Source organism: Carcharhinus amblyrhynchos, chromosome 25, assembly GCF_965287045.1.
Source record: "Carcharhinus amblyrhynchos chromosome 25, sCarAmb.v2.hapA, whole genome shotgun sequence".
Taxonomy (NCBI): Eukaryota; Metazoa; Chordata; class Chondrichthyes; order Carcharhiniformes; family Carcharhinidae; genus Carcharhinus; species Carcharhinus amblyrhynchos.
Window position 1 is genome coordinate 553,123 of NC_137348.1, and position 22,608 is coordinate 575,730.

Below are 22,608 nucleotides of genomic sequence, written 5' to 3' on the forward strand. Positions count from 1 at the left end.
CAGTTACTAGGATTTTACAGGCCAAAGAGTGGGGATACATGTAGTGTGACATGAACCCATGATTCTGGTCATGCGTAGGGAACTTGGCTATCAGTTTTTGACATAAACTGATAGCCAAGTTTCGCAAGCATGAGAACAGCCTCAACTGGGATCTTGGGTTCCCCACTTGCACTGTCTACCTGTAAAGACTCCCATTCCAACCATTATCTTGCCTATATATGCTGTATTTGTGAACCTACCTTTCCACTCCCCAGATGAAGGAGCAGCGCTCCAAAAGCTCATGATTCTGAATAAACCTGTTGGACTTTAAACTGGCGTTAGATTTCTTACTGTTAAAAGTAAGACCGTTCATCTAGCAATATGTTTAAGATGTTTAAAATGCCTCATGAATTATCTTTGAAGTGTAATCACTACTATCATGTAGCTAAGTGGAAACCAAGTCCAATGCAACAAGTTGCAATTCAACATGCTCTTCTTTCTGCTGCAGGAGTGCCCAGCTAATGGGAGGAGTTTCCGCGATGAGCAGTGTTCATCTTTTAACTCCCGTATTTACAATGGAAGGACTTACAAGTGGAAACCATTATATCCAGGTAAAGAAAATTGAACTTTTGCACTGTTTTAAGTTTATTTATTGGAGTCACAAATGGAACCGATAATACACGTTGGGCAGGATTTTATCACCTTGCTCAAGCCAGGTTGTAAAATTCCACCTGAGGCCAAAGGAAATTTCCATTGCAAGAATTGAGATGGTAGAGTTTTAATCATTCATTAAACAATAATGAGTGAGAGAGTGAGCAAGTTTTCTGGGTTCAGGCACAAATCAGCTGCAATAAAAATGACTTGCAATTCATTTATGGGTGGATTTGTCCTTAATTGGTCACGTTCCAACTAAAAGGCAGCAGATGTCTCCAGATGCACAATTGTGTTTTTGCTCCAGATTTTCTGGTACTCAGTGCACATAGAATTTGATGGTATGTTTTGCACCATCACTCTGGCAGGGTAAAGCCTGAGGTGGCACCTTTAATGGGCTCCCCAGTCAACATTGGAAAAATCCACCTGATAGTTTAGTTGGACAATTATTTTGGTTGAAATTTTAGGACCAAAATTTGTTGACATAGAGAAGATTTTCCTCAGTGGTTGAACAATAATGGAGAGGGGGCAGTTAGCAAGTTTCTGCTTCCTGTCTGGCCCAGAAAAGTTATGTCATATTCATAGCTTTTAAAACATAAACTGGAGTCTGTAGAATCTTCTGGAACTGTGCTTTTACTTTTTAAAATGGCCAGTGATGGGCTGCAAAATATGGCCACTGAAGATCACCTGGCTTTCCGTCTATAGATTCAAAAGTTGTCATTATCTCAAAGGACACTTTCCAGTCTAGAAGTGGCACTACCTATCTCCAGAAAACATCCAAAAAGGTATTTTTTGGACATGAATGAATCATTCTGAAAGCAAGACTGTGGTGATCCCAAACCCCCAGGGTGAATGTCTATCTGAAAACAAGTCAGGTTACAGCTCAGCAATCTACCCCAGCTCCGTATTTGGAAAGGGGCACTGAGGTTGACCATGTTGGTCTTCCTATTTAAATGCTATCTGCAAAAGACAAAACTCAGCACCGGAAAGCACAATAACATCTATGCCTTAAGAGCTGGAGACAATAATTGTAATGCCTCCAAACCAGTGCAGAGGCACATTCAAGAGGAAACGATTGTTATCTGAATGGAAAGAATGTAGAAGGCAGTATTTAATTTACTGGTTAAATTACAGTAACCCAATAAATTACCAATTTCCTGGTAAATTGCTTCCACAGAACAGACGGGCCAAGTGCCTTTTTTGTGTTCTGTAACATTTCTGTCATAGGCTGTGATCATGAAAAGAGTATCCCATGTTTCCCAGGGCACGTACATCCTGAGACATTGCCAGCTCGCTTTCAAGGATTGATTCTTGGTGTAAAGGGCTACCTGCTGAAGACATGGCTGCTCATACCTGAGAAACCCTTGCTCTGCAGCAAATGAAAGATGTAATGCTAATGATGGGTCCATCTGAGTGACCATCAAACAATAAAAGTCTGAAGTCATGTACCAACTGCCTCCGGAACAGAAGAGCTTCTTCCTTGCTGCCATCAGACTTTTGAATGGACCTAACTTGGATTAAGTTGATCCTTCTCTATGCCCTAGCTATGACTTTAACACTACATTCTGCACTCTGAAAGAACAAAGAAAATTACAGCACAGGAGCAGGCCGTTCGGCCCTCCAAGCCTGCCCGACTGAACTAATACCCACTATGGTTCCAGGGACCATATCCCTCTATTCCCATCCTATTCATGTATTTTCCTTTTCTAGCAACATAATGCTTTGTCTGTATAATGTGTAAGAAACAATACTTTTCACTCTATACTAATACATGTGACAAATCAAATCATTCTACTTATCAAGTCTGCACTGACCTCAATCCCACCCCGGACCTATTCCCATTACCCCACATATTTACCCTACTCATCCTACCCTAAATTGCCCCTACCCTACGTTAGGGGCAATTTAACATGGCCAATCCACCTAACCTGCTCATCTTTGGACTATGGGAGGAAACCAGAGCACCCAGTGGAAACCCACACAGAAACTGGGAGAACATGCAAACTCCATCCAGATAGTGACCCGAGACAGGAATTGAACCTGGGTCCCTGGCGCTGAGGCAGCAGTGATAACCACTGCCACCCTTCTGACAAGGAGAATGTGATTCAGGGTGCTAGGCTGGTAATGGACGAGGAACGGTCTTTACACTAGATGCAAGGGGCATGGAAATAATTGCCAGAGGCGCACAGGACAATCTAATGCAGTCTGAACTCAGTTATACTGCTTGTCTCCTCCATGCTGCTATTCAGCACACTTCAAGAACTGAGGGAAGGTAAATATGACCAGACACTACATGGCAGACAATTGACATAGCAAAGGTGAGGGTTGTTTCTGCAAAGGCTTGAAGAAAACTGTTGAAGATTGTCCACAATAAGTGATCATTCAATAAAGTGCAAACACAAGGCTAATAGACAAGATAAGGGATTCTGCATATGAGGGTGGGCATAAATGGTATAGTTTTTATTTGACTGGCAAAGAATAGTGGAGTCTTGATTAGATGGAAAGAGTATTGTACCCAAGTTTAGAGGTGGGGGGATGCATATAGAGACTGCAAAGAGATATAGTCATAGTAAATGAATGGGCAGAAAGGAAGTGTGAAATTAATCACCTTTGGTCATTTGAACAGAGAAGCTGAATTTTTTTTAAAAGGTGAGAAACTTTAGTATTTGAAACCACAGCTGTCAATCAGTCTTGGTCTATGCAAACATTGTGTTTAGGAACAAAAGAAATACTTGGGCAGTATGGTAGCACAGTGGTCAGCACCGCTGCCTCAGTGCCAGAGACCTAGGTTCGATTCCTGGTTGGGAAACTTATGCGGAGTTTCACATTCTCCTTGTGTCTGAATGGATTTCCTCCCGACTGCTCCAGTTTCCTCCCACAGTCCAAAAGAAATGCTGGTTAAGGTATAGGCATCGGAGTGTGTTGATTAGGGAATTTTTTCAGTAACTTCATTGCAGTGTTAATGTAAGCCTAATTGTGATATTAGTAAATAAACTTAACTTGAGATGGATTCAAGCATGAAGGGAAAGATGAACGAAGAACCGCTGAGGAGAAATCCATTAAGCTGTTGATTCAAAACACTGTTCTTAAATTGACATCTTGCTGTCCAGGGACTTCAAAGGAGTCCTGCAACTTCTGGGAAGGAGAAAGGGAAATCCCTGCTGCAGAGCCTGTAGCCCTGAATGTTATGACGTGCCAAGTGCTCATCCAGGTACTTTTTAAAGGTTGTGAGGCTCTTCGGATTGGCGGTTGGTGACTAGTGGAGATGTGGGTATGCCGGCGTTGGGTTGGACTAAAACCTGGTGTTGTCAGACTTTTTACTAGTGGAGTGCCTCAGGGATCGGTGCTGGGGCCTCAGCTATTTACCATTTATATAGATGATTTGGAGGAGGGGGCTGAGTGTGGGGTATCGAAATTTGCTGATGACACAAAGATAAGCGGAAAAGCAAATTGTGCAGAGGGTGTGGAAAGTCTGCAGAGGGATCTGGACAGGCTAAGCGAGTGGGCAAGGACCTGGCAGATGGAGTACAATGTTAGCAAATGTGAGGTTATCCACTTTGGCAAGAATAATAGTAGGAGGGATTACTATTTAAAGGGCGAAAAGCTGCAGCATGCTACGGTGCAGAGGGACCTGGGGGTCCTTGTGCATGAGTCGCAAAAACCCAGTCTGCAGGTGCAGCAGGTGATCAGGAAGGCGAATGGGATGCTGGCCTTTATAGCGAGGGGGATAGAATATAAAAGCAGGGAGGTCTTGCTGCAACTGTACAGGGCACTGGTGAGGCTGCAGCTGGAGTACTGTGTGCAGTTTTGGTCGCCGCACTTGCGCAAGGATATTTTGGCCATGGAAGGAGTGCCGAGGAGGTTCATTAGGCTGATACCGGAGATGAGGGGGTTGAACTATGAAGAGAGGCTGAATAGACTGGGTTTGTACTCGTTGGAATTTAGAAGGATGAGGGGGGATCTTACGTATAAGATAATGAAGGGGATGGATAGGGTAGAGGTAGAGAGATTCTTCCCGCTCAGAAAGGGCAGCAGGACTAGAGGGCACAGCCTCAAGATAAGGAGGGGAGGGTGCAGTTTAGAACGGAGTTGAAGAGGAACTTCTTCACTCAAAGGGTGGTGAATCTCTGGAATTCTCTGCCCGTTGGTATGGTAGAGGCTACCCCGCTAAATATATTTAAGACACGGGTGGATAGGTTTTTGGTAGGCAAGGGAATTAAGGGTTATGGGGAGAAAGCGGGAAAGTGGAACTGAGCCACTTCAGATCAGCCATGATCTTATTGAATGGCGGGGCAGGCTCGAAGGGCTAGATGGCCTACTCCTGCTTCTATTTCTTATGTTCTACCTGCCTTTACCACCCTCCAGGCAACGCATCCCAGACTGTCACTACCCTCGATAAAGCCTCCTGTCCGTCACCTTGAACCCTTGACCCTTCAACTGAGGGGAAAAGTTGCTCCTTATCCACTCTATCCATGCCCCTCAATCTTGTACACGTCAACCAGATTGCCACTCTGTCTTCTCTGCCCCAAGAAAAACAAGCCATGCTTGCGCAACCTCGCTTCGTAACTTAAATGTTCCATCCCAGGCAGCATCCTGGTGAATCTCCTCTGTACCCCATCACATCCTTCCAATAGTGTGGTAACCAAAACTGTATGCATGCTACTCCACTTTGATAAAGCTACCAAATTATTGCCAGAGCTAACTGTTTCAATGCACTCGACAAAAGTCAGCTCACATAGCAATTTGGAACATGGGTAGAGAAATTCTCATCTCAGTTATAGACTAAATCTAAGGTCACAACTGCAGACATGGACTTGCAACTGGAGAAGCTACTGCTTCACAGCAGGCAGGTGGGGCAGATTGATTCACTAACTGAGCAAAGAGCCGAGCAGCCATTTGTCCCAGAGATCCTCTAGCAGGACTAGAGGACACAGCCTCAAGATAAGGGGGGGTGCAGTTTACATCAGAGTTGAGGAGGAACTTCTTCACTCTAAGGATGGTGAATCTTTGGAATTCTCTGCCTGTTGAAGTGGTGGAGGCTACCTCGCTAAATATATTTAAGTCACGGGTAGATAGGTTTCTGATAGACAGGGGAATTAAGGGTTATGGGGAGAAAGTGGGAAAGTGGAACTGAGACACGACAGATCAGCCATGATCTTATTGAATGGCGGGCCAGGCTCAAAGGGCTAGATGGCCTACTCCTGCTCCTATTTCTTATGTTCTTATCAACCAGTCCCCAACAAATACAAAGCTCAGCAGTAACATTCCCCAGAGAAACAACAGCACTCGAGCCAGCAGACAACAACTGGGATGATACTATGCTACTTTGATCTGTTTTTGTGTAAGGTGAGGCTGCATTAAGGAGCAGTGTTTTGTTACAGGAGTCATCTGTTTGGGAAACATGAACCAGATGCTACGAATGCAGGCTAATAACCGATTTTTAGCTAAGAATGTGTTACTTTGTAGAATTAATGGACCTTTTTGTTCCTTTAGATTCTCCTGGCATTTTGGACTAGATGTGAGGTTCTGATTTTTTATCATAGAATCCTACAGTGCAGAAGGAGGCCGTTCAGCCCTTCGAGTCTGCACCGACCACAATCCCACCAGGCCCTATCCCCATACCCTAGCTAATCCCCTGACACTAAGGGGCAATTTAATATGGCCAATCCACCTAATCCACACATCGAGTGTGAGAAGAAACTGGAGAACCTGGAGGAAACCCACGCAATCACAGTGAGAATGTGCAAACTCCACATAAACAGTGACCCAAGCGAGGAATCGAATCTGTGTCCCTGGCACAGAAGCAGCGATGCTAGCCACTGTGCCACCGTGCTGCCCACATTAATTAGGCTATAGAGTCATAGAGATTTACAGCATGGAAATAGGCCCTTTGGCCCAACTTGTCCATGCCGCCCTTTTTTTTTTGAAACCTCTAAGCTAGTCCCAATTGCCTGCATTTGGCCCATATCCCTCTATATCCATCGCATCCATGTAACTATTTAAATGCTTTTTAAAACACAAAATTGTACCCGGCTCTACTACAACCTTTGGCACCTTGTTCCAGACACTCACCACCCTCTGTGTGAAAAAATTGCCTCTCTGGACACTTTTGTATCTCTCCTCTCTCACCTTAAACCTATGCCCTCAAGTTTTAGGCTCCCCTACCTTTGGGAAAAGATATTGACTATCTAGCTGACCTATGCTCCTCATTATTTTATAGACGTCTATAATATCACTCCTCAGTCTCCTACGCTCCAGGGGAAAAAGTCCTCGTCTATCCAGCTTCTCCTTATAACTCATTCCATCAAGTCCCGGTAGCATCATAAGAACACAAGAAATAGAAGCAGGAGTAGGCCATCTAGCCCTTCAAGCCTGCCCCGCATGCAACAAGATCATGGCTGATCTGAAGTGAATCAGTTCCACTTTCCCGCTTTCTCCCCATAACCCTTAATTCCCTTGTCTATCGGAAACCTATCTACCCATGATTTAAATATATTCAGTAAGGTAACCTCCACTTCAACGGGCAGAGAATTCCAGAGACTCACCACCCTTTGAGTGAAGAAGTTCCTCCTCAACTCTGATCTAAACTGCCCCCCGCTTATTTTGAGGCTGTGCCCTCTAGTTCTGCTATCCTTTCTAAGCGGGAAGAATCTCTCTACCTGTACCCTATCTAGCCCCTTCATTATCTTACGTATCTCTATAAGATCCCCCCTCAACTTTCTAAACTCCAACGAGTACAGACCCAGTCTATTCAATCTTTCCTCATAGGCTAACCCCCTCATCTCCGGTATCAGCCTAATGAACCTTCTCTGCACTCCCTCCAAGGCCAATATATCCTTTCGCAAATGTGGCGACCAAATCTGTACACAGTACTCCAGCTGCAGCCTCACCAGTGCCCTGTACAGTTGCAGCAAGACCTCCCTGCTTTTATATTCTATCCCCCTCGTTATAAAGGCCAGCATCCCATTCGCCTTCTTGATCACCTGCTGCACCTGCAGACGGGGTTTTTGCGATTCGTGCACAAGTACCCCCAGGTCCGTCTGCACCGTAGCATGCTGCAGCTTTTCACCCTTTAAATAATAATCCCTCCTACTATTATTTCTACCAAAGTGGATAACCTCACATTTGCTAATGTTATGCTCCATCTGCCAGGTCCTCGCCCACTCGCTCAGCCTATCCAGATCTCTCTGCAGACTTTCCGCGCTTTCCACACAATTTGCTTTTCCGCTCATCTTCGTGTCATCAGCAAATTTTGTCACCCTACACTCAGCCCCCTCCTCCAAATCGTCTATGTAAATGATAAACAGTTGAGGCCCTAGCACCGATCCCTGCGGCACTCCACTAGTCACCAACTGCCAACCAGAATAGTACCCATTGATTCCAACTCTCTGCTTCCTATTAGACAACCAATCCTCTATCCACACGAACACCTTACCCCCAACTCCATGCACCCTAACCTTTTGCAGCAACTTTTTGTGAGACACCTTATCAAATGTCTTTTGGAAATCTTTGGGTGGAGGCAGAGGACATTGGTAGAGTGCTAAATGAATATTTCACATATCTTCATCTATAAGAATGGGAAGTTATGGAACGCAGAGAAAGACTGTGAGGCCCTGGAGAAAATTATCATAGGGAGTGACAAGGTATTGGCGAGCTTAAAGGCGGACTTTTAAATGAACTTAAGTCTCCAGGTCTGACTGAATTGTGTCCCAGGCTGCTGTGGGAGGCAAGGGAGAAAATTGCAGGGGTTTTGACCCAAGTTTTTAATTGCTCCCTGGTCACTGAGAACAGCTAGTGGTCCCCCTGTTTAAAGGTTGTAGAGACAAGCCAGGGAACTACAGACCAGTGAGTCTGACATTTGTGGTTGGGAAACTACTGGAGAAGATTCTGAAGGAGAGAATCTATCTCCATTTGGAGAGGCAAGGTTTGATCAGCAATAGTCAGCATGGTTTTGTCAGAGGGAGGTCATGCCGAACAAATTGGATTGAATTTTTTGAGCATGTGACCAAGTGTATGGATGAGGGTAGTTTGCATGGATTTCAGCAAAGTCTTTGACAGCCTCATGGGAGACATTAAGAAGGCAAATACACGTGGGATACACGGTGATCTCATAAGATGGATTCATAATTAGCTTAGCAGTAGGAGACAAATGATGACAGATGGCTGCTTTAGCGACTGGTGACCAGTGGCGTACCACAGGGATCCAAGCTGGGCCCCCCCAGTATTTGTCACTCATATAAATGACATAGATGTGTGTGTGTGTGTGTGTGTGTGTGGCGGGGGGGGAGGGGGGTGGGTGGGGAGGGGGGGTTAGGATCAGTAAGTTTGCTGATGACACAAAGATTGGCTGGGTGGTTAACAGTGAGGTTGAGTGTCTCGGGCTACAGGAAGATGTAGACAAGATGGTCAAATGGGCAGATGGAATTTAATCCTGAAAAGTGTGAGGTGATGCGCTTTGGAAGGAGTAATTTGACAAGTAAGTATACTATGAAAGGCCTGACAATGGAAATTTCAGAGAACAAAGGCACCTTGGCGTGTTTGTCTCTAGCTCTCTAAAGGCGGAAGGGCAGGTTAATTGGGTGGTGAAAAAGGCATATTGCACTTCTTTAATTCTTTTGTGGGACATGGGTGTCACTCGCTAGTAAGAAGTCTCACAACACCAGAGTGGTAGACTGTGTATAGGACCAAAAGAGATGGGGGAGATACTAAATGGGTTTTTTGCATCCGTATTTACTGAGGAAACGGACACGGAGTCTACAGAAATAGGGCAAACAGGTAGGGAGGTCATGGAACCTTTACAGATCACAGGGGAGGAGGTGCTGGCTGTCTTGAGGCAAATCAGAGTGGATAAATCCCCAGGACCGGACATGGTATTCCCACGGACCTTGAGGGAGGTTAGTGTTGAACTTGCAGAGGCCCTGGCAGACGTATTTAAAATGTCAGTATTTACGGGGGAGGTGCCGGATGATTGGAGGGTGGCTCATGTTGTTCCGTTGTTTAAAAAAGATTCCAAAAGAAATCCGGGGAAATTATAGACCAGTAAGTTTGACATCAGTGGTGGGCAAGTTATTGGAAGGTGCGATAAGGCATAGGATCTACAAATATTTGGATAAACAGGGCCTTATTAGGGAGAGTCAACATGGCTTTGTGCATGGTAGGTCATGTTTGACCAATCTATTAGATTCTTTTGAGGAGGTTACCAGGAAAGTGGATGGAGGGAAGGGCGGTGGATGTTGTCTACCTGGGTTTCAGCAAGGCCTTTGATAAGGCCCGTCATGGGAGATTAGTTAAGAAGGTTCAGTCGCTAAGTATACATGGGGAGGTAGTAAATTGGATTAGACACTGGCTCAATGGAAGAAGTCAGAGAGTGGTTTTGGAGGATTGCTTCTCTGAGTGGAGGCCTGTGACTAGTGGTGTGCCGCAGGGATCGGTGTTGGGTCCATTGTTGTTTGTCGTCTATATCAATGATCTGGATGATAATGTGGTAAATTGGATCAGCACATTTGCTGATGGTACAAAGATCGGAGGTGTAGTGGACAGTGAGAAAAGTTTTCAAAGCTTGCAGAGGATTTGGACCATCTAGAAAAATAGCAAATGGAATTTAACACAGACAAGTGTGAGGTATTGCACTTTGGAAGGACAAACCAAAGTAGAATGTACAGGGTAAATGGTAGGATTCTGAAGAGTGCAGTTGAACAGAGGGATGTGGGAATACAGGTACAGAATTCCCTAAAAGTGGCGTCACAGGTGGATAGGGTCGTAAAGAGTGCTTTTGGTACATTGGCCTTTATATATCGGAGTATCGAGTATAAAAGTTGAAGTGTTATGGTGAGGTTGTATAAGGCATTGGTGAGGCCAAATTTAGAGTATTGTGTGCAGTTTTGGTCACCTAGTTACAGGAAGGATGTAAATAAGGTTGAAAGAGTGCAGAGAAGGTTTACAAGGATGTTGCCGGGACTTGAGAAGCTGAGTTACAGAGAGAGATTGAACAGGTTAGGACTTTATTCCCTGGAGCGTAGAAGAATGAGGGGAGATTTGATAGAGGTATACAAGATTTTCATGGATATAGATAGAGTGAATGCAAGCAGGCTTTTTCTACTGAGACTAGACGAGAAAAAAACCAGAGGACATGGATCAAGGGTGAAAGGAGAAAAGTTTAAAGGGAATATTTTGGGGGGGATTCTTCCCACAGAGAGTGGTTGGAGTGTAGAATGAACTGCCGGATAAAGTGGTAAATACGGGGTCACTTTTAACATTTAAGAAAAACTTGGACGGGTTCATGAGAATGTTGTGGAGGGATATGGTTTCAAGTGCAGGTCAGTGGGACTAGGCAAAAAATGGTTCGGCACAGACAAGAAGGGCCAAAAGGCCTGTTTCTGAGCTGTAATTTTCTATGGTTCTAACACCAGGTTAAAGTCCAACAAGTTTATTTGGTAGCACAAACCACAAGCTTTCTGAGCAATGCCCCTTGATTAGGTGAGTGGGAGCTCTGTTCACAAGCAGGGCATATATAGGTACAAACTCAATTTTCAAGGTAATGGTTGGAGTGCGAGTCTTTACAGATAACCAAGTCTTAAAGGTACGAATGATGAGTGGCAAGAGGATTAAGCACATGTTAAAGAGATGTGTATTGTATCCCGCCAGGACAGTTAGTGGATTTTCCAAGTTGTGGGGGTAGTGTTCTCTTCCTGTTGGGGAACACTTCAGTAGTCACGGGCATTCTGCCCCTGATCTTCGGGTAAGCGTTCTCCAGGTCGGCCTTCACAACACACAACACAGAATCACTGAGCAAAAACTGATAGCCAAGTTCCGCACACATGAGGACGGCCTCAACCAGGATCTCGGGTTCATGTCACACTACCTGTAACCCCCACGACTTGCCTGGGTTTGCAAAACCACATTAATTGTCCTGTCTGGAGACAATACACATCTCTTTAACCTGTGCTTAACCCCCCCCCTCACCACTCACTGTCTGTACCTTTAAGACTTTCTATTCTGGTTGGCGGTTGGTGACTAGTGGAGTGCCGCAGGGATCGGTGCTGGGGCCTCAACTGTTTACCATTTATACAGATGATCTGGAGGAGGGGGCTGAGTGTAGGGTGACGAAATTTGCTGATGACACAAAGATGAGTGGAAAAGCAAATTGTGTGGAGGGTGTGGAAAGCCTGCAGAGGGATCTGGCTGAGCGAGTGGGTGAGGACCTGGCAGATGGAGTATAATGTTAGCAAATGTGAGGTTATCCACTTTGGCAGAAATAATAGTAGGAGGGATTATTATTTAAAAGGCAAAAAGCTGCAGCATGCTACGGTGCAGAGGGACCTGGGGGTCCTTGTGCATGAGTCACAAAAACCCAGTCTGCAGGTGCAGCAGGTGATCAAGAAGGCGAATGGAACGCTAGCCTTTATAGCGAGGGGGATAGAATATAAAAGCAGGGAGGTCTTGCTGCAACTGTACAGGGTACTGGTGAGGCCGCAGCTGGAGTAGTGTGCAGTTTTGGTCGCCGCACTTGCGGAAGGATATATTGGCCTTGGAGGGAGTGCAGAGGAGGTTCACTAGGCTGATACCGGTGATGAGGATGTTGAACTATGAAAAGAGACTAAATAGACTAGGTCTGTACTCGTTGGAGTTTAAAAGGATGAGGGGGGATCTTATAGAGATATATTTGATAATGAAAGAGATGGATAGGGTAGAGGTAGAGAGATTCTTCCCGCTTAGAAAGGATAGCAGGACTAGAGGGCACAGCCTCAAGATAAGTTGGGGGGGGAGGGGGGCAGTTTAGATCAGAGTTGAGAAGGAACTTCTTCACTCAAAGGGTGGTGAATCTCTGGAATTCTCTGCCCGTTGAAGTGGTGGAGGCTACCTCGCTAAATATATTTAAGACACGGGTAGGTAGGTTTCTGATAGACAGGGGAATTAAGGGTTATGGGGAGAAAGCGGGAAAGTGGAACTGATCCACTTCAGATCAGCCATAATCTTATTGAATGGCGGGGCAGGCTCGAGGGGCTAGATGGCCTACTCCTGCTCCTATTTCTTATGTTCTTACTTGATTACCTGTAAAATCTCACATTCCAACTATTATCTTGTAATTGAATTTGTGTCTATATCTGCCCTGTTTGTGAACTCAAATCCCACTCACCTGATGAAGGAACAGCACTCTGAAAGCTTATGCTTGTGCTACCAAATAAACCTGTTGGACTTTAACCTGGTGTTGTGAGACTTCTTACTGTGCTTACCCCAGTCCAACGCCGGCATCTCTACATGTCACTGGCTAGCGAGCATTTATTGCCCATCGCGAGTTGTCCTTGGACAATTGAGAGTCAACCACATTGCTGTGGCCCTGGAATCACATGTAGGCCAGGTGGGGTGAGGATGGCAGATTTCCTTCCCTAAAGGACATTAGAGAACCAGATGGGTTTGTCTGACCATCAATAATGGTTTCATGGTCACCAGTAGATTCATAATTCCAGATTTATTTTTACTGAATTCAAATTCTGGCATGACGGGATTTAAATAGACGAGTCCCCAGGTCCAGATGGAATGCGTCCCAGGATACTAAAAGAAACGGCAGAATAGCAGATGCGTTAGTAGTAATTTATCAAAATTCGTTTAACTCTGGGGAGGTGCCAGCTGATTGGAAAACAGTTAATGTAACACCACTGTTTAAAAAAGGAGGTAGACAAAAGGCAGGTAACTACAGACCAGTTAGCTTAATGTCCGTAGTTGGGAAAATGCTGGAATCCAACATTAAAGAAGATATAGCAGGACACCTGGAAAAGAATGGTTCAATCAAGCAGACGCAGCATGGATTCATGAAGGGAAAGTTGTGTTTGATGAATTTACTGGATTTTTATGAAGATATAATGAGTGTGGTTGACAGAGGGGAACTGGTGGATGTGGTGTTTTTAGATTTCCAGAAGGCATTCGATAAGGTGCCTCACAAAAGGTTGCTGCATAAGATTAAGATACACAGAGTTGGAGGTAAAGTGTTAGCTTGGATTGAGGATTGGCTATCTAACAGGAAGCAGAGAGTTGGAATAAATGGGTGCTTTTCCGGTTGGCAGTTGGTGACTAGTGGTGTGCCGCAGGGATCGGTGCTAGGGCCTCAACTGTTTACCATATACATTGACAATCTGGGGACCGAGTGTAGGGTAACAAAGTTTGCGGATGACACAAAGATGAGTGGGAAAGCAAATTGCGTGGAGGATGCGGAAAGTCTGCAGAGAGATTTGGATAGGCTAAGTGAGCGGGCAAGGATCTGGCAGATGGAGTATAACGTTGGCAAGTGTGAGGTTATCCACTTTGGAAGGAATAATAGTAAAATGGACCATTATTTAAATGTTGAAAAATTACAACATGCTACTGTGCAGAGGGACCTGGGGGTCCTTTTTCGTGAATCGCAAAAACTCAGTCTGCAGGTGCAGCAGGTGATCAAGAAGGCAAATGAAATGTTGGCCTTTATCGCGAGAAGGATGGAATATGAAAGCAGGAACGTCTTGCTGCAATTGTACAAGATACTGGTGAGGCCGCAACTAGACTACTATGTGCAATTTTCGTCCCCTTATTTGCGAAATAATGTATTGGTTTTGGAGGGTGAACTAGAGAAGGTTCACCAGATTGATTCTGGAGATGAGGGGGTTAGCTTATGAGGAGAGATTGAGTAGACTGAGCCTGTACTGGTTGGAGTTTAGAAGGCTGAGGGGAGATCTTATAGAGACATATAAGATAATGAAGGGGCTGGACAGGGTGGAAGCAGAGAGATTATTTCCACTTAGAAAGGAAACAAGAACTAGAGGACACAGCCTCAAAATAAAGGGGAGTCAGTTTAGAACAGAGTTGAGGAGGAACAACTTCTCCCAGGGGGTGGTGAATCTCTGGAATTCTCTGTCCACTGAAGCAGTGGAGCCTACCTCGTTAAATGTGTTTAAGACACAGATAGATAGATTTTTGACTAATAAGGGAATTAAGGGTTATGGGGAGCAGGCGGATAAGTGGAACCGAACGACCATCAGATCTGCCATGATCTTATTGAATGGCGGGGCAGGCTCGAGGGGCTAAGTGGCCTACTCCTGCTCCTATTTCTTAGTTCTTATGTTTTTAAATGTGGATCCCCAGAATATTAGCTGAGTTTCTGGATTAATAATCTGGTGATGATACCACTAGGCTATCACCTCCCATGCATTTATCAATCAGGGTGTAGATTACAAAAGCAGAGAGGTCATGATGGAGTTGTATAGAATTTTGGTGAGGCCACAGCTCTAGTACTGTGTGCAGTTCTGGTTGCCACATTATTGGAAGAATGTGATTGCACTAGAGGGAGTTTAGAGGAGGTTCACCAGGATATTGCCTGGGATTGAACATTTATAAAGATAGGCTTGGATCATTTTCTCTGGAGCAAAGAAGACTTGAGAGGTGACCTCATGGAGGTACTCAAGATTGAGAGGCATTGAGCGGGTGGATAGGCAGCAGCTATTTATTGAAGGGTCAGTTACAAGAGGACACAGGTTAAAAGTCAGAGGCGGGGAATTTGAGGAAAAAATGTTTTACCCCAACGGAGGTGTGCAGTCCAGACAGACTGGAATGCAGTGCCTGGGTCGTTGGGTGAGTACATGGCACACCAAACCATTCAAGGCAATGGGCCAAGTGCTGGCAAGCAGGATTAGGTGGGTAGGTTGGGGCCTTTCATGCACTGGTATGGACCTGGTGGGCCGAAGTGCAGAAGAGGCACTTAGTATTGTGATTCATGGCTATTTGTGGATCTGTCCAGAAAGTAATGAATGCTTTTTAAAGTGATTTAATTAATTGAAACGGTATGGGATTTTTCTGAGGTAAAAAATCATTGTTATAAATTTGAATTATTGTTCATTTCTTGCAGATGATTATGTGCACATTTCAAGCAAACCTTGTGACCTTCAATGTACTACCATAGATGGGCAGAGACAACTGATGGTCCCAGCACGGGATGGAACATCTTGTAAATACAGGGAATACCGTGGAGTCTGTGTAGCTGGCAGTTGTGAGGTTGTGAACATAACCTGCATAGTTGCATTTAAAAATTTCAAATCTTGTTGACTTTTGTTTCATGTTCTCCATGTGTTCTGCAGCCCATCGGATGTGACGGGGTGCTCTTTTCCACCCAGACCTTAGACAAATGTGGTATCTGCCAGGGCAATGGAAGCAGTTGCATACGAGTTACTGGCAACTACAGGAAAGGAGCATCCTATCTTGGTAAGAATGTGACTAAGAGCATAATGAGTAGCAAGAGTCGGAAATTGGGCCCTTTTGAGTGTGCTCTACCATTCAACAAGATCAAGGTTGATAATCTACCTCAACTCCTTCCTCTGACACACTCCCCAAATCCTTTAATTCCCATAGTACCCAAATATCTGTCGATCTGTTTCTTGAGCATGCTGAATGACTAAGCATTCACAGCTGTCTGAGGCGAAGAATTCCAAATATTCATAATCCTTAGAAATTTCCTTTCAGCTCAGTCCTGAATGCCAACTTTTTTTTTGAAATTTTGAATGTGTGTTTTAGTTTCTGCAGCCAGGAGAAACAGCTTCTCAGATAAGAACACAGAAAATTACAGCACAGGAACAGGCCCTACGGCCCTTTAAGCCTGCACCGACCATGCTGCCCAACTGAACTAAAACCCCCTATCTTTCCAGGGACCATATCCCTCCATTCCCATCCTATTCATATATTTGTCACTATCGTATCTGCTTCCACTACCTCCCCCAGCAGCAACTTCCAGCCACCCACCATCTTCTGTGTTTTCTTTTGAAACTTGCCTCATACATCTCCTTTAAACCTTTGCCTTTGCAACTTTGTTCCGTACATCTCCTTTAAATCTTGCCTTTCGCACCTTTGCCCCGTATATCTCCTTTAAATCTTGCCTTTTGCGCCTTTAAATCTATGCCCCCCAGTAATTGACTCTTCCACCCAGGGAAAAAGCTTCTGACTATTCACCTTGTCCATGCCTCTCATAATGTTGCAGACTTCTATCAGGTCTCCCCTCAACCTCCGTTGTTCCAGTGAGAACAAACCAAGTTTCTCCAATCTCTCCTCGTAGCTAATGCCCTCCATACCAGGCAATATCCTGGTAAATCTTTTCTGTACCCTCTCCAAAGCCTCCACATACTTCTGGTAGTGTGGCAACCAGAATTGAATACTATATTCCAAGTGCAGCCTAACTAATATTCTAAAAAGTTGCAACATGACATGCCAATTTTTAAAGTCAATACCCCAGCCGATGAAGGCAAGCATGCCGTATGCCTTCTTGACTACCTTCTCCACCTGCATTGCCACTTTCAGTGACCTGTGTACCCAGATCCCTTTGCCTATCAATGCTCTTAAGGGTTCTGCCATTTACTGTATATTTCCTAAATGCATTACTTCATGTTTATCTGGTTTAACTCCATCTGCCATCTCTCCACCCAAGTCTCCAACCGATCTGTATCTTGCTGTATCCTCTGATGGTCCTCATTGCTAGCCACCATTTCACCAACCTTTGTGTTGTCTACAAACTTACAAATCAAACCAGTTACGTTTTCCTCTAAATCATTTATATATATAAACAGCAGCGGTCCCAGCACTCTTCCCTGAGGAACGCCACTAGACACAGCCCTCCATTCAGAGTGTCTTCTATGACTGAACCGATTCTGTATCCATCTTGCTAGCTCACCTCTGATCCCATGCGACTTCACCTTCTGTACTGGTCTGCCGTGAGCGACCTTGTCAAAGGCCTTACTGAAATCCATGTAGACAACATCTACTGCCCTACCCTTCTCAATCATCTTCCTCGCTTCCTCAAAAAATTCGATCAAGTTTCTGAGAGACGACCTCCCCTTCACAAAACCATGTTACTCTTGCTAATATGCACACTTATTTCCAAGTGGGAGTAAATCCTGTCTTGAAGAATCCTTTCCAATAATATCCCTACCACTGACATAAGGCTCACTGGCTTGTAATTACCTGGATTATCCTTGCTATCCTTAAACAAAGGAACAACATTGGCTATTCTCCAATCCTCTGGGACCTCCCCTGTAGCTGGTGAGGATACAAAGATTTCTGTCAAAGCCCCAGCAATTTTCCTCCCCTTGCCTCTCTCAGTATTCTGGGGTATATCCCATCAGGCCCTGGAGACTTGTCTTCCTTAATGATCTTCAAGAACCCAAATACCACCACCTTTTTGATCTCAACATGACCCAAACTATCTACACACTCTTTCCCAGACTCCAAGTCTTCTCTTTGGTGAATACTGATGCAAAGTACTCATTTAATACCTCGCCCATTTCCTCTGGCTCCACACGTAGGTTCCCTCCCCTATCCTTGAGTGGACCAACCCTCTCCCTGGCTACCCTCTTGCTCTTGACATATGTATAAAAAGTTTTGGGATTTTCCTTAATCCTGTTGGCCATCTAGCCCTTCGAGCCTGCCCCGCCATTCAGTAAGATCATAGCTGATCTGTCGTGGCTCAGATCCACTTTCCCGCCTTCTCCCCATAACCCTTAATCCCCTTGCCTATCAAAAACCTATCTAAGAACATAAGAAATAGGAGCAGGAGTAGGCCATCTAGCCCCTCGAGCCTGCCCCGCCATTCAGTAAGATCATGGCTGATCTGTCGTGGCTCAGTTCCACATTCCCACCCTCTCCCCATAACCCTTAATCCCCTTGCCTACCAAAAACCTATCAACCCGCGTCTTAAAAATATTGAGCAAGGCAGCCTCCACCACTTCAACGGGCAGAGAATTCCAGAGATTCACCACCCTTTGAGTGAAGAAGTTCCTCCTCAACTCCATTTTAAACCCCCCCCCCCACTTTATCTTGAGGCTGTGCCCTCTAATCCTGCTGTTCTTTCTGAGCGGGAAGAGCCTCTCCACCTCTATCCTATCCATCCCATTCATCATCTTATACGTCTCAATAAGACCTCCCCTCATTCTTCTATACTCTAATGAGTACAAGCCTAGTTTATTCAGCCTCTCCTCATAGCTCAACCCCCTCAACACCGGTATCAGCCTAGTAAACCTCCTCTGCACTCCCTCCAAGGCCAAAATATCCTTGCGTAAGTGCGGCGACCAAAACTGCACACAGTACTCCAGCTGCGGCCTCACCAGTACCCTGTACAGTTGCAGCAATTCTTCCCTACTTTTATATTCAATCCTTCTCGCTATGAAGGCCAGCATCCCATTCGCCTTCCTGATCACCTGCTGCACCTGCAGGCTGGGTTTTTGCGACTCATGCACAAGGACCCCGAGGTCCCTCTGCACTGTCGCATGCTGCTGTTTTTCGCCATGTAAGTAATACATTATTCCTACCAAAGTGGACAACTTCGCACTTGCCAACATTAAATTCCATTTGCCAGTCCCTGGCCCATTCGCCCAGCCTATCTAGATCCTTCTGCAGACTCTCCACATCCTCCGCACAATTTGCCGTTCCCCCAATCTTGGTGTCATCAGCAAATTTTGACACAATACACTTGGTTCCCTCCTCCAGTTCATCTATATAAATGGTAAATAGCTGAGGCCCCAGTACCGACCCCTGGGGCACTCCACTAGTCACCAACCACCAATCCTAATAGCACCCATTGACCCCCACTCTCTGCCTCCTATTTGACAGCCAATCCCCTATCCATGCTAACACCCTACCCCCAACTCCATGCCCCCTAGCCTTCTGTAATAACCTCTTGTGAGGTAGCTTATCAAACGCCTTCTGAAAATCCAGAAAGACCACATCCACCGGCTCTCCTCTATCCACCGCCCTCGACACATCCTCACAGAACTCCAATAAATTTGTCAGACACGACTTCCCTTTAACGAAACCGTGCTGTGTCTGCTCTATCAAACAATTCTCCTCAAGATGCCTCGCTATTTTCTCCTTGATCACAGATTCTAACATTTTACCTACAACAGACGTTAAACTAACCGGCCTATAATTCCCTGCCTTTTGCCTGCCACCCTTCTTAAACAACGGCATAACATTAGCTGTTTTCCAATCTTCCGGCACTTCCCCAGAATCCAGCGACGTTTGGAAAATATTCCCCAAGGCATCCACTATCACCTCCGCCATTTCTTTCAGAACCCTTGGATGCATTCCATCTGGTCCTGGGGACTTGCCCACAATCAGTCCCTCCAGTCTGTCGAGCACTGCCTCTCTAGTAACAATAATGTCATTCAGGCCGTCCACTCCTACCATCTTTCCATCGCTAACACCCGGCAAACTATTCACGTCCTCCTCCGTGAAGACCGAAACAAAAAAGTTATGCAACACCCTACCCCCAACTCCATGCCCTCTAACCTTCTGTAATAATCTCTTGTGCGGCACCTTATCAAACACCTTCTGAAAATCAAGAAACACCACATCTACCGGCTCTCCTCTATCCACCGCCCTAGACACATCCTCATAGAACTCCAATAAATTCGTCAGACATGACTTCCCCTTAACGAAACCGTGCTGTGTCTGCTCTATCAAACAATTCTCCTCAAGATGCCTCGCTATTTTCTCCTTGGTCACGGATTCTAGCATTTTACCTACAACAGACGTTAAACTAACCGGCCTATAATTCCCTGCCTTTTGCCTGCAACCCTTCTTAAACAACGGCATAACATTAGCCGTTTTCCGATCTTCCGGCACTTCCCCGGAATCCAGCGAGGTTTGGAAAATAATCGTTTTTGACCAGGCTCACGACATCTCAAGTTCCTGAAACTTGCCACACTTATCCTTCATCCTTACAGGAATGTGCTGGTCCTGAATTCCTATCAACTTGCATGTGAAAGCCTCCCACATGCCAAATGTGGGTTTGTTCTTGAACATTATTCAGTTCCTGCCTAATGTTGTTATAATTAGCCTTCCCCCAGTTTAGCACCTTTACCTGAGGACTGCACATATATTTATCCATCAGTACGTTTTAAAGCGTACTGAATTGTGGTCACTGTTCCTGAATTGCTCCCCTGCTGAAATGTCGACCAACTGGCCAGGTTCATTCCCCAATATCAGGTCCAGTATGGCCCCTTCCCTAGTTTGACTATCTACGTACTGTTTCAGGAAGGCCTCCTGGATGCTCCTTACAAACTGTGCTCCATTTATGCCCCGAGCACTAAGTGAGTCCTAATCAATATAGGGGAAGTTAAAATCTCCCACCACAGCAACCCTGTTACTTTTACACCGTGTCAAAATCTGCCTACATATCTGTTCCTCTTTCTCTGCCCCCCGCCGCCCCAGAAAGCTGTTGGGAGGGGTCCATATTAAACTCCCAACATTGTGACAACACCCTTCCTGTTCCTGAGCTCTACCCATATTGCTCTGCTGGATGAGTCCTTCAAGGTGTCCTCCCGCAGTACAGCTGTGATAGTCTCCTTGATTGGTCGTGCAACTCCCCCACCTCTTTTACATCCCCCTCTATCCCACCTGAAACATCTGTGTCCTGGAATGTTAAGTTGCCAGTCCTGCCCTTAACCAAGCCTCTGTAATGGCAACAACATCATAGTTCCAAGCTCTAAGTTCATCTGCCTTCCCTGTTATACTTAATGCTCTGAAACAAATGCACTTCAGTCCACCAGACCCTCTTTGACCAGCAGCCACACCCTGTCTGCTCTTCCTCTGAATCTTACTGGCCCTACTCTCTAGTTCCTCTTCAGCTGATTCACCTTTGCTTTGGTTCCCAATCCCCTGCCAAACTAGTTTAAATCCTCCTGTGTGATACTAGCAAACCTCCTGGCCAGAATATTTATGTCCCCCCAGTTTAGATGCAATCCTTATATAGGTCCCACTTGTGGTCGTCCCCCTCTCTAACTAGTATATCATTTTGGATACTGTTGTGGGGGCGGGACGGCCTTTCATGGAATAACAGCAGCTAGAGCAGTGGCACCACGGCTGACTCTGGATCAAGCAGGGAAGGACAAAGCATTGGAGAAATAGTTATAGAGGACTCTATTGTTAGGAGTACAGATAGGCACTTCTGTGGATGTGAAAGAGATCCAGGATGGCATGTTGCCTCCCTGGTGCCAGGGTACAGGATGCCTCTGAGCAGGCAGAAAGCATTCTGAAGGGAGAGAGTGAACATCCAATTAATTACATCCATGTGGAAGGCTTGTGCTCTTAGTTGGTCCTTCAATTAATTAAAAAAAAGTTGGTCCTTTGGTCCAAAGACTCCAATCGTAATCGAATCCCAATACCCCAAAAGAGATCTCAATGGTCCAGATATCTGAAACCCTCCCTGCAGGCCAGCTGTTTATCAACCAGTTGAACGGTACTGTCTTCCAAAAGTAATCCTGAGGTTACAACCCTAGAGGTCTTGTTTTTATCTTTCTACCTAACTCTCTCAACTGCTGCTGCAGGACCTCATCACTCTTTCTACCTATATTGTTGGTACCAATATGTACCATGACCTCTGGATGTTCACCAACCCCCTTCAGAATGCTTTTTGCCTGTTCAAAGGCATCGTGGTTCCTGGCACCAGAGAGGCAACATACCATCCTGGAGTCTGTTTCACGTCCACAGAAGTGCCTATCTGTACCCCTAACAATAGAATCCCCTATTACTATTGCTCTAGTGCTTTGTCCCCCCCCCGCCCCGGTTAACAACAGAGCCAGCTGTGATGCCACTGGTCTGGCTGCTGCTGCTGCTGTTATCCCCTGATAGGCCAACTCCCCCCAACAGTATCCAAAACTGCATAATTGTTGGAAACTTGGACCACCAGAGGGGATTCCTACACTGGCTGCCTGCCCCTTCTAGTGGTCACCCATCTATCTGCCTGCACCTTGGGTGTTACCGCCACTAAAACTCCTGTCTATGATGCTTTCTGCCACCTCCATGCTCCAAATTGTATCCAACTACTGCTGCAACCCATCCATGCAGTCTGTGAGGAGCTGAAACTTCCTGCAGCTATATCATCCAAAGTGCTGGAAGTGTCATGGATCCTGAGGTACCCAGGGTAGTTCTTTATATCACCTACCTTCCCAGATGCTCTCTGCATCTCTCCCT

General features: G+C 45.4%; 1 protein-coding gene across 1 annotated transcript in view; it reads left to right on the plus strand.

Annotated features, from left to right (window-relative positions):
• Nucleotides 1-22,608, plus strand: part of ttc16 (tetratricopeptide repeat domain 16) — a 180,920-nt gene that overhangs the window by 50,057 nt on the left and 108,255 nt on the right. The window contains exons 5-7 of the mRNA XM_080212074.1: nucleotides 488-590; nucleotides 15,503-15,648; nucleotides 15,732-15,855. Coding sequence (XP_080068200.1) covers nucleotides 488-590; nucleotides 15,503-15,648; nucleotides 15,732-15,855 — 373 coding nt within the window. The remainder of the gene's footprint in view (nucleotides 1-487; nucleotides 591-15,502; nucleotides 15,649-15,731; nucleotides 15,856-22,608) is intronic.